The sequence below is a fragment of the Cynocephalus volans genome, chromosome 16, assembly GCF_027409185.1.
Source record: "Cynocephalus volans isolate mCynVol1 chromosome 16, mCynVol1.pri, whole genome shotgun sequence".
In the NCBI taxonomy this organism is placed as follows: domain Eukaryota; kingdom Metazoa; phylum Chordata; class Mammalia; order Dermoptera; family Cynocephalidae; genus Cynocephalus; species Cynocephalus volans.
In genome coordinates, this window is record NC_084475.1 from 49,360,156 (window position 1) to 49,372,852 (window position 12,697).

Here is a 12,697-nt window from a genome sequence, read left to right on the forward strand (position 1 = left end):
CTTGAGAGTGTGTCTGTACAGTCCTCACAGTTCACTCACTCACCCACTCCCCTGTCCATCCATCTGTTTATCCATCCATCCGTTTATCCATCCATCCGTTTATCCATCCATCCGTTTATCCATCCATCCGTTTATCCATCCATCCGTTCATCCATCCATCCATCCATCCATCCATCCATCCATCCATCCATCCATCCATCCATCCATCCAATCATCCATTCATTGTTCATCTGGCAGCATCAGCATTATAGACGTTGTGCTAGGTGCTGTGGATAAAAAGACAAGGCCTGGCACTGACTCGTGGATTTTACCCTGTGGTAAGAGGGACAGTAAAGGAAAAGATCATGTGGCCAGGCCCTCAAGAGAGTTGTAAACAAAGACTTTGGAAGCCCTGGGGATGGAGTCTCTTCCTTCCTAGGGATCATAGCCATGTGCCCGAGTTTGATAAGACTTAGAGGCTGCTGGAGTGGATGAGGTAGGGGGAGGGGGAGGGATCTGGATTGTCCCTCAGCGATGACCCTGTCAGTGTGAAGTCAGGGTGCTGCCCAGTCATGCCTGACACTGAAGTACAGTAGGAAAGAGTGGCTTATTAAAATGGGCCTAAGCTCTCAGGTATATTCTCCATTTCCTAATATGAAGCCAGTTAATATTTGCTAAGAACCTACTGCCAATGAGTCTAGGTATTTTCTGTACTTCATCCTGTTTTATAACAAACCTTTGATGTAAGTATGAGGGTGCTTCAAAAAGTTTATGCGAAGATTTGTATTATCTTTCAGTTGTATTTTTCCACAGACTTAAGTACCCTTATATTTTCCCTTCTATGGATGATCATACTGAGGCTGATAAAGATTAAGTAACATCCCCAAGAACATACAGTTAGTAAGAATCAGAGCTTAGAATTCAGATCCATACCACATTATCTCCTTTGAGGGTGAATTCCAATTTTAATAAAATATGCACAAAAATATCATAGTAAAATACACCACATATAATTCTGACTGCAGGTGTTTTTAAGTTTGACAGAGGGGGCAACATCTGAAAGAAAGTTCTGCCAAGTTGAAGCCCTGATTGGCTCTAATCCATGTCACTCAGGGCCACTGCATGTGGCCACACAGGTAGCAAATGTGGCCTCTTAGAGTTAGGTGTAACCTATACAACCTTAAGTAGCTGTCATAGGTCCAGTTCTGGAGTTATATAACTCTGCAGACTGTGTCTCCACTCATTGATTTTTACATCTAAGTTGTTCTCTTACTTTGCCAGGTTAAATATACTTAAAGGGGATGGGCACAGAAATGAAGTAGGAAACTGGCATATGTAATATACTGTCATCTAGCTGTTAAAGATTTATATTGCAAGTATAGTGTATTTATATCACTACAGTCTTACTGTTTTGCTTTGTCAAAATGTTCATACACCTACCTGCACCTAAAGGCACAGAAAATTTTCCCAGCCAAAGGAGAGCATCATCACTAGGGAATGATTTCAGGGAGGAAAGCATCCTTCTGTTTTGTTAGGCATGTGGGAAACTAGATGGCAGAGTTCACTCCACAAGTTGGAGACCCTTAGGAACATATTTGCTGGAAGAGGGCTTGCACCTCTGTCCAAATCATAAGCATTGTTGTCCTCAGTTCCTTACTCCAGGTCCTCCTCTCCCACCTGGACTGTTGTAGTAAGCTCTACCATCCCCTTCTCTACCTATGGCCACATGGACCTGGACCATTTTTCTTCTATACCTAAATTCCTCAGTGGCTTCCTTAGGCTCACAGGATCACATCCAGACTCCCTGGGATGGCATAAGGTCTGCCCTCCCTGACCTCAACCTCTGGGCCCTAGGCCATTTCTGGTTTCTGCTAGCTCTCACACACTAGCAACATCTCCTGCAGTTCCTTCAACAGAACGAGCTGTTTCCTGCTTCTGGGCCTTTCCTCATGCCCATTACTCTGCTTTTCGTTGCCCTCCTTCACTAATTCTGCCTGCTGTGCGCCCAAGAATGCAAAGTCATGTTGTAGATGACATGCTAGAACAGGTCCAGCAGTCTTCTGTCCTGCCACTTGTAAGACGACTTGATGGCACATACCCCAAAGATCAAGCATAGCCCTTTATCTGTATCCTACAGGATGTCTTAGCTTTTTTGTAATTCAGGAGAGAAAAAAAGTAAAGCTTCTAATTGAACTGTGGTTTTGAATGATGACAGACTGTATTTCCTAGCAGTATTCTAAATATCTCTGTAAGAAAATACTGAGATTTAATGAATCCTAGCTTTCTGTAGGTATAGATGACATGTCAGACAAATGTTGGTGCCATGGGGATTATGAGACTGTGCCATTCAGTGCCCACTTGGCAAAAGGCCTGGACCTTCCCCTGTGCTTGATTCAGAGCCTTCTGAGCAGGTCAGAGCTCATGGCAGCAAACAAACCAGAGTTACCTAATGAGACTTGGAGATGGGAAGAAAAGGGGATCCAGTGCTTGAGAGCAGACTTTGGCATAAGATCTTGACTGCAGCCTCCTCCAGGCAGGTATACGGTTTGTAGGAGTTCCTGAAAAGAGAGCAGCAGCTTTATCCTGAAAAAAAGCTAAACATCCCAAAACTAGTATTTCAGGAGCACTTAATATGAGCTAGTCACTCTGCCAAGCATTTCTGAGAGAAGCCCTTTATCCTGAAGTCTTATGGTTCCTAGCATGATGCATATACCCTGAAACCTACACATGGTTTTCAGGAGGCTACAAACGTGTGTGGAAAGAAAAGTATGGAAAGAAAAAAAAAAATGAAGTAAGGATGGAATCTACAACTCATGCTTGTATTCTCAGAAAAGCATTGCGGCCCAGCTTCCGGCAACATGAGTTGTTGATTGAACTTGACCCCCAATTCTTAATTTAAAAATTAACTTGTCTGTCGTGTAGGTTAGTTTTTCTAGTCTAAAACTGTTAGAAGAGCTCTCCTACAGGTCTTGAAACATTATTTGGGCATATTTAAGAATTGACCAAATGAGTAAACGGGTTCGTACTGAGAAAGAAGGAACATGCAAATACAGAATAAAGGGAGGCAGGAACGAACTTTGCAGGGATGAATAAGGGTATCACTCTGAACTCCTGGTTTCTTTTTTTTTTTGACTGGTAAGGGGATTGCAACCCTTGGCTCAGTGTCATCCGCACCACGCTTAGCCAGTGAGCGCACCAGCCCATCCCTATATAGGATCCGAACCTGCGGCCTCGGCGCTACCAGTGCCGTACTCTCCCAAGTGAGCCATGGGGCTGGCCCAGAACTCATGATTTCTAATACACATGCTTGCGTGTATTTATGCACGTATATGTATATATGCATGTGTGAAACAAAGATACCCCTGTAATAAGAGCACACCTGAGCTACTGGATCTTAGTCTCTAATATTACTGCCCTCTAAAATGAACCACACTCCTAGAATGGCTAATTTCAGGGGTGGCACAAGATAATCTTTGGAACATGTTGTCAGGGCAGATAGTAAGGAACTTCTTTTAAAAAAAAGAAAAAAAAGATGTCAGAAGGACACACAAACCAGCATGATAAAGGGACTCTTATTGGCTAGATCTGGGACAGTCTGAGCACCAGAATAATAAAGTACAGTATGAGTTACAAACAATTGTGGAGGAGGAATTAATCAGCCCTACTGGTAATGGGTGGATGGATGGATGAGGGGCAATATGAGAGAGTCCTGCTTATCAAATGCCATGTGCCGACTAGTAAATGTGGAGCGAAAGCTGTAGCGGAAAAAACCAGCGTATACCATCATTGTAGTAAAGATCAAGCAAGACTCATCAATGGGTGCTAAAACTAAACAGAGACATATGAGGATATTTGTCTCATGTTTGCATGGTGATAAAGCGTCTCCCACAGATTGCTTACTGATGTAAAGGAAACAGTAATTAAGTGTAGTAATTGGACCATACTTTGATCAGAATCATAACTAATATCACCACTGACAGATGCAAACATCATGTGCCCTCAGATGAAATATCCTGAGGACACAACATCACCTATGTGGGATTCTGGCCAAGAATATAATCTGAGTCTAATCATGAGGAAATATCAGACAAATGCTTTCTTAAAAAGTAGTGGGAGGAGGAATTGTATCCTTTCAAAGTATTACTACCAGGGCCGGCCCTGTGGCTCATTCGGGAGAGTGTGGCGCTGGTAGTGCCGAGGCCATGGGATCAGATCCTATATAGGAATGGCCTGTGTGCTCACTGGCTGAGTGTGGTGCAGACTACACCGTGCTGAGGATTGAGGATTGCGATCCCCTTACTGGTCAAAAAGAAAAAAAAAAAGTATCACTACCATAAAAAACGAAGAAAGGCTGTGGAAATGGTCTAGATTAAGGGAACCTAAAGAATTAAAGTATTGTATCAGTGTTCAATTTTCTGAAGTTGGTAACTATACTAGAGCTGTGTATAAGAGAAAATCCTTACCCTTAGAAAATATACACTGAAGGAAAAAATCCTATGATGTATGTAGTTTACTCTCATATGGTTTGAGAGAAACAAACTGTATATATATATACACACACACATACATATTCTTTCTACACATACACAAATAACAAAGAATATGCAAATAATAATGCAAATGGTAAGACATTAATAATGGCAGTAGATAACAACAGACGAATCTGGGTAAAGGGCCAAAGGGTATAAGAGTGTCGTTTGTACTGTTTGTATTCTTGCAACTTATCTATGAATTTGAAATTATCCTCTAATACTAAATTTAAAAAATTTTTTAAATCTTGTCTAGATTATTGTTTTCTAAATAAATATTTCTTTTATTTTATGTCCTTTCTTTTCCTCTCCTCTCTGTTCTTTCTTTCCTTCCCTCTTTCTCTGTCTTTTCTTTTAGAAGTCCAAGGCTTCTGAGAAGGCCGTCTCCGTGGGTCAGACGGTCATTACAAAGCATCGGAATACGCGGTATTACAGCTGCAGAGTGATTGCTGTGACATCGCAAACCTTCTATGAGGTCATGTTTGACGATGGCTCCTTCAGCAGAGACACATTTCCGGAGGATATTGTGGTAAGTGGGCTTCCTTGGGTGCCTGCTACTCAGTGTACTTTTTGTAAAACCAAACTAGCCGAACCCTTCAGAAATGTTTCCTGTGATTCTTTGAGTAGTTTGTTTCACTTGATGTTCATAGGTTTCCTCACTCTAAATCGTATCCAGGTGACCTTAGACTGGTCTTCCCACATTCTTTTAATTAAGTGAGAGATGTCATTTGGCCAGGAAATTAAGATTGCTGTCCTAGTCTGTTTGTGCTGCTGCAACAAAATACTTGAGACTGGGTAATTTATAAAAACAGAAATTTATTCCTTACAGTTCTAGAGGCTGGGAAGATCAAGGTGCTGGCATCTGGTCTGGGGAGGGCCATCTTGCTGCGTCCTCACATGGCGAGGCAGAAGGGCAACCTAACCAAACTGCTTGAAGCCTCTTTTAAAAGAGCCTTAAACCTATTAAGGAGGGAGCAGCCCTCATGGCCTAATCACCTCTGAAAGGTTCCATATCTTCATACTGTGACATTGGCAACACCTGAATTTTGGAGGGGACACGTTCAAACTGAAGACGACATGAATCCACCTATTCTTTTACTTTACAGAGTGTTAGCAAATTTGAATTCCTTTATGATTCTTTTTCTTTTTGCCACACTAGAGAAGATGGCTTTTATTAATCTACTTGACGATAAGCTTAAATCTCTGGATATTTCATGTGGGAGTAACAAAAATCACACAGGAAACAGGCTGTGACATTTACTGAGTTTCTTAAGTGTGACCCAGACCAGGACTCTGTGTGTGTCTCTGTCTGTCTGTCCTCTTCTCCTCCTTCCTTGTCCCCTCAGTGAATAAATACCATGAGGCACGTTCAGAGGAACTAGGAAATGTGTGTCAGGAGTAATGCATTACTTTATTTCGGGGCTCGCCTTTTAGTAGGGTGTTTCACACTTTCCACAGAGGGTTTTTTGACACTGAGATCAATTCCCGTAGCTGAAATGAGGGCCAGTTAGTCTGACAGTGATACCGTTATCCCTTCTCCTTTCAGGGGTGCATCAGTGGGGGAGGCAGACCTTGATGCAGTTGTTGCTTCTGCCTCACCCTGGGTCTCTGTGGTGCTTTGCTTTTGTTTGTATTTAGAAAGATGTTTCTTGATGACTCTTTAATCGTGAAAATTATGCATTATATGTAATTGAAAGTTAAATGTAACCCTCTGAGATTGCTCATAAATATTTCTAGGGGTTTCATCTCTTGGGGCTGAAGAAACATTGATTCAGTGAGCTTTGTTATGATTACCTTTTTATGCTGTTAGGAATGACAAGTATGCAAACAAAAGTGACCTCATTTGAAAGATTTTAACGCAAATGAATTTAACCAACCAAAAGTGTCAGAAATTGCTCATATACCAAAATAGTGAGTTGTGTTTCTTAGCAGGACTCTAGCTGGAGCTTTGCTGACTGCACTGCCATTCATGAACAGCAGCCTCAGGTCACCAGCTCCCTTGTTAGCGTTAGTTGTCCCTGTGAGCACTCAGTCCACATTCACAGAACACTTACTGTGTGGGAGACATAATGAGAAAGAAGAGGTAATCCCTGTTCAGTCTTGAGGAGGGGAGGCAGGCTGGTAAATACTGTGGACCCATATCGTGAACCACAGGGAACCACAAAGTTGGGTCTGGAAAAACGAGTAGGAGATTTCAGGGTCAACAAAGGCTGACACTTCCTGATACTTACCCCATGCCAGGCACTGCTCCAAGGACTTGCTTGACCCCTGAACTCAGTTCATCCTCACAGCCCTGCATGCTAGACACTATTAATTTTTGACATTTTCCTGCTGAGGAATCTGAGGTACAAAGAGATAAATAACTGTCCCAAGGTCATGCATAGCTAGGAAGTGTCAGGAACAGTATTTAATCCCATGTCATCTGGCTCCAGAACCTCCACACTTCACCCTTGGGAAGAAAGGACACATAAGGCAGGAGGAGAAGGGACACATGAGGGTGAAAACAGCATGACAAGGTTCAGTAGACGGGTTCCTTGACATTCACCAGCCCTGCGTGGGCCACATTCAGAATTAGTCTTGTTTTGTGCAAACTTTGAAGAGTGAGTACTGAGCCTGCAGGAGAGACAACCTCTTGGTGGGGAATGTTGTGGGAGTGGGGTAAAGGAATGCTGAACGCCAATCCCAAAACCTGACCAGAGGTGTGTAGGCAAAACAGGTCTTTCTCCAAAGGCGTGACTTAGTGAATCCTAGATTCCCATTCATATCGTAAGCCTACACACACCCAGCTGGTTTGGAACTTTTTTGTAATGTCTTTAACTTATGTACTAGAAAAGAATGGCTGCAGTCCTGGAACTTTCTTGAAATTCCACAAGTCTTTCTTTTGAGACCTTCCATATCCTCTCTGTGTGAACCAGAACAAATGTGATTTTAAGTACTCGTGGATGTTGTATAAGATGAACACATTCGATAAGGTTTAGAATATTGTTCAGGAGCACCGTGATGTTTAAATCAACAAGAATGAAAAAGCAAAACTCTTTAGGGCTTAATTAGCTATTACTTAGCATTTTTAATGAGGATCTGAGCTTTAGCAGCAGGTTGTGTGTGTGTTTGTGGTCATACCTGTTGCTCTGGAGGGAGGGAGCAGTACACACAGTGGCAAGAGTGACATTAAACATTTAAACATTTATTAGTTTAAATGTTAAACATATACTGGAAAGGAGGCATCTATCTAAAATTGAGTGAACAATAATTTCTTCAGAAAAAAATAATCTCATCTGTGAGCAGGTCTTCTCTCTCTTATTCAGCCTTTCCTCCCTCAATACTCCCTACTCCCACGTCCCAGTCTCTTACATTTTTGATCTCTTGTTCCAGGCCTCTTACACCAAGTAGGAATAGTTCTGTCACGTTGTGTTTTCAAAGTTCACTTTCTTTCTAACAGTGTCACCATTTGTTAGCTGCTGTGGCCTGTTCACTCTTGCTTATCTTGGTGCTGAATGTGGCTTTCACAGCTTCCTTTCTTTGGTGGCTCTGTAGGGAGGGTTTTTTCCCCTACAGCATTGTATTAGGCAGGGTTTTCCAAAGAAACAGAACCAATAGGAGAGGCTGTGTGTGTGTGTGTGTAGAGAGAGAGAGAAAGAGAGAGAGAGATTAATTATAAGGAATTGGCTCTGTGATTATGTGGGCTGAGAAGTCCCAAGATCTGCAACTGGCAGGCCTGAGTCCCAGGAAAAGCTGATGTTTCGGTTGGAGTCTGAAGGCAGGATGAAACTGATGTCCAAACTTGAAAGCAGTCAGACAGAAAGAATTCTCTTTCTCTGGGGATTGGATGAGGCCCACCCACATTAGGCAGGGCAATCTTCTTTACTGGGTCTATCAGTTATATGTTAAACTTATTTGGAAACACCCAGAATAAGGTTTGACCAAATATCTGGGAATCCTGTGTCCCAGTCAAGTTGACATAAAATGAACTATCATGAGTGTATTGTCCTGGGATACGAGATTACGTTGTGGCTCTAGTACTCTGACTCTATGACAAAGTGTGTTGTCTTTTTCTATAAAGTGGCCACACTGCGTTAGTCAGACTGTAGTACTCTGTGGAGCCACTCCGTTAGCAGTGTAGTTTGTCCTGGTCATCATCTAGGTCCCCAAATACAAAGTCATGGATTTAAAAGGCAAACTTTTAAAATTTAAAGTTTTTTTAAAAAAAATTTTATTGACTCATAATTGGTTATACATATTTTGGGGGTTCAACATTGACATATATTGATCAAATCAATATTACTAGCATATATATTGTTACAAATTGTACTTATTCTTTATGCCCCTTGTCCAGTCTCTCCCTATCCCGCTCTCCTCCCCCTCCCACCTCTGAAAACCCTAGATTTCTTCTCTTCCTCTGAAAGAGTAATGGTTACTCTGTTGATTTGTTGCTTAGATGATCTGTCCAATGCTGAGAGGTGTGTACAGGTCCCCCAGTATTATTGTAGATCAGACGCTTCTTCTGTCACTCTGGAATGGGCTTTGTGGAGAGAGGCATCCTCTTTTTTCCTTTGGTCTCTGCTGGTGACTGTCCTTGTGTCAATGAACTTCAGTGGCTGGTGGACCATCTGCATGGTGATTGTGATGTTTAGCCACTTTCACGGCAGCCATGGTTACTATGGTGGCTGTGGTGGGCCACCCACATGGAGGTGATGTTTTTGGCATGCTCCTTATTGCTGGTGGTGTGCCTGGTTGTGGGGGGTTCTGGTCCCTGGTTCCATACCTCAGGTCCCTTGGTGGTCTCCAAGGCACTGGTGGTGTGCCTGGGCCAGGACTAAATTTTTGTCCTTTGCTTATTTCTAAAATGGGGGAACTTCCTGTGGGGACCAGTACTTGAGCTCTATGGTTGAGCTAAATTGCTGCTTTGCTGCTGTTTCCCTAGAGAAGGCTTTTTGTGCAGCTCAGGGTTTAATGGTTGACCTTGTAGGTACTTTGGGCTTTCCAGAGACCCAGTGCACCTGGGTTGTGTAGAAACTCTGATCTGGGCCTGAGTCAAGTCTTTTCATCAAATTGCACCCCATGCAATTCTCTATTCCTGACCAGTCTCCTCTGAGTGGTCCTGCACTGATTGGGGGGCAGATCAGCTGTCCTTGTTGTTTCCCAGTGTTCCCCCGGTGGGCCCATGTCCCCCACCACCTGTGCTCCAAACACTTCCCATTGGATGGACCATGCACCGTTCCCTTGTGATGACTCACTAGCCTCTGAGTGGCTCCTTTTTTTCAGTTGTTGTGGCTCCTTGCTCCTGCGTGGGTCCACAGGAACCCTCTTAGTGGTCTTGCTGTCCTGGGGGCCACCAAGGCCCTCTTTTCCCCTGCCGCCTCCATACAACTTTATCTGAAGGGCACAGCTTCAGCTTCTGCTGGTTCCTGTTCATGCGCTCTGCAGCTCCAGCCTTAAAGTGGCTGCGGCCCAAAATGCTCCAAGCAGTTTTTTCTTTCTCTCCTCGTGGCTTCTTCCGCCTTTGTGCACTCCATAGGTCTCTCCTCCTCTTCCCTTGAGCTCTAGCCATTAAAGTATTAATAGTAATTGGGGTCTGTGTTTCTCACTAAAATTTACGAGTTACATGTTTGCATGATTAACTATACTTAGATTTGAGACATAGGAATTTGATGTTAAATTTTAAGATATAATGTATGTATATAATTAAGTATTATATTTCTATATATGCAGTATATTTATTGCCATATATGATATAATATATGTTTATACTATACACAGTTAAGCCATGGGGCTTATTTGCTAAGATCCGGTTTTGATATTCGTATACATCAGTACTGTCTTCTGGGAGATAGGGACCCTGCTCTGTACCCTCATGGGGGGTTTCATCAGGACATAAGAAGAAATGTAATCAGGTCTGTTTCTGTCCCAGTACTTTGCAGATTATGGTGGAATAATTATCTGGTGGAAACACTAAATGCATTTCACATTCCTCAGAGAAATCTTGTTTTCATTAGATGATATACTTGTGGCATTAGAAAATGATTTTTCTTCTGTCTGTCTGAAAACTCTTGAATCTACACAATGCGCATATCAGGTGTGAGTGCCGCTGGGAAGACTCACCAAATGCAGTGTGATGCCAGTGTTACCGGCTGCTGAAGAACTAGTTTCTATAAGCCTCAGGTACTTGTTAACTAGAACTGCTGTAAGGAGGATACAGTGCAAGTTCAGTTTTTTAATTATGAAAGTCAAATTTAGGATATCAAGTTTAATCATCCAAGCTATTTATTTTTGTATGACATGTAGTCCCTTTTGAAAACTGATTCTTTAGTAAAGAAAGTTGCATTCCCTTATTATAGTGATTATAAATCGTTTCATAAACCCAACAGATGAGAACCCTTTAATGCAGGCAGGCCTATCCATGCTTGGGAATAAATTTGGCAGGCACGAAGATGCTTATGTTAGGATTATGTGACTGGAGAGAGTATTTGGAGCAGTAGGAAGAAACATTCTTTGGACTACCAGGAAATTTCTTTCCCTACCTAGGTACTTTATTTCTGTGAATCCCAGAAAAATGTTCACAAAATTCTCTCTCAACAATGCACCTGCAGAATGTGTCAGCCCAGTTAAACTCAGCGTGCAATCTGTAGCTGTCAAGGGAAGTAATAAAAGATATATTGCTACATGCCTCCATCTGTCAGTCTATGAAATTGCGACACGCTGCTGATGAATTTTTTTGTCTTTCACTGTTTCGTGGGAATGAAAGTTGCCTACCCGAAAGAACTCAAAGAGCATAGAGATTCCAGGGCCCCCTCTTAGTCTCTGCCACAACCTGGGATCTTACAGCATGCCTGTGTTGACACCGAAGTGATGACTGCTTCCCTTCATTTGAACTTTGAGCTCATTTTGACGGAGGAGGGTGGTGCGGGGGGGCACTAGGTTGTTCTAGAGGGGGCCCTCAACCTTCACCACGGGGTGTGAGAAGGGAAGCAGGACCGTTTAGAAATTTGACAACAAGAGTGCATCACTGAAATTTCCATGAGGACTGGCTATATTTTTCAGCCTCAGTTGAAATGTGAAAGAATCATGAAAACAGTGCTCTTCAGGATTCTGGGGATGAATAGTCATGGCCTTTAGTTTTTGAGGGCTGTGCAGTGCAAACGGAGATTCTTAGAGCTAATTTTTTTCTCAGGTATAGGCAATTTGCTTAATCTTTCCAGCCTCAGGAATTTTTCCCCCCATGAAAAAGGGAATAATCGTTTCTACCTTCAAGGATGATTGAAAGGACTAAATGAACTAAATGCTTCTCACATAGTAGGCACAAAATTAAATTTTTACAGTATTAACTCCAGCCTGTAGAACTTTTTTTTTTTTCATTTCCCTCCCCATCTAGTTCATGCTGCCCTTTTCTGGTCTTGATGACATTTGGAGTTAGAAGATGTGTTCTCAGAACTTTGTTTCTACTTGTCAGATTAAATGGGTGCCTATACTTGTGAGTTTACACTGAGTCAGCTATTGTTTCCACGTTCTGTAAAGTAGTAGTACTAGCATCTTTTAGACTTCATAGTAGTCTAGTTTCCTACATTTATACTTGTATTTTCGACTGTTTAAAGTGTTATTTCAGTGGTTTTTATAACAAACCCTGCTCCAAAGTAAGTTCATGCTCATTTCACAGACGTGATACTTGCCAAATAACAGAAAAGCTTTGATTTGTCCAAGCTTCCCAAAGTAGATGGTGACAGAGTGAGGCCCAGATTGCAGGTTGGCCCCTGGCATTGCATTGCTTATTGCCTCTGTGCATTTTGGCACTTTTCCAGGAAGTCTGCTCTTTGTGGCTTAGTGTAACTGTGGTAGGAGACATTGTGCCTCCCTTGAGAGTAAAACACAGTATCCAGTGGACATAGTATGGGAAGCTTCTCAGGGTCACCACCCTCAAGCCCCCACTTGGCAAGCATAGGTATAGGAGTGACCTGGGTGTGTTGGAGGCAAAAGGAATTACCTTATTGGGTTTGAGAAACTAAGAAAAAAGTGGTTTCCTAAAACAGTCTACACTATGGGATCATGGGGAGCATTTTTGGATCCCTATTGGCTCCTGGATTTTGAGGTGCCCTAGATTTTCAAGTCAGGTGGCCATGCAGACATGACAGGTTGACAAAGAGACATCTCTTGTCAGTGCGGCCACCTCAGCTTCGGGAAGTCATGCCCATCCCAGC

General features: G+C 42.5%; 1 protein-coding gene across 1 annotated transcript in view; it reads left to right on the forward strand.

The window, feature by feature from the left end:
• Nucleotides 1-12,697, forward strand: part of KDM4C (lysine demethylase 4C) — a 371,099-nt gene that overhangs the window by 320,344 nt on the left and 38,058 nt on the right. The window contains exon 19 of the mRNA XM_063080305.1: nucleotides 4,867-5,037. Within this exon, the coding sequence (XP_062936375.1) occupies nucleotides 4,867-5,037 (171 nt within the window). The remainder of the gene's footprint in view (nucleotides 1-4,866; nucleotides 5,038-12,697) is intronic.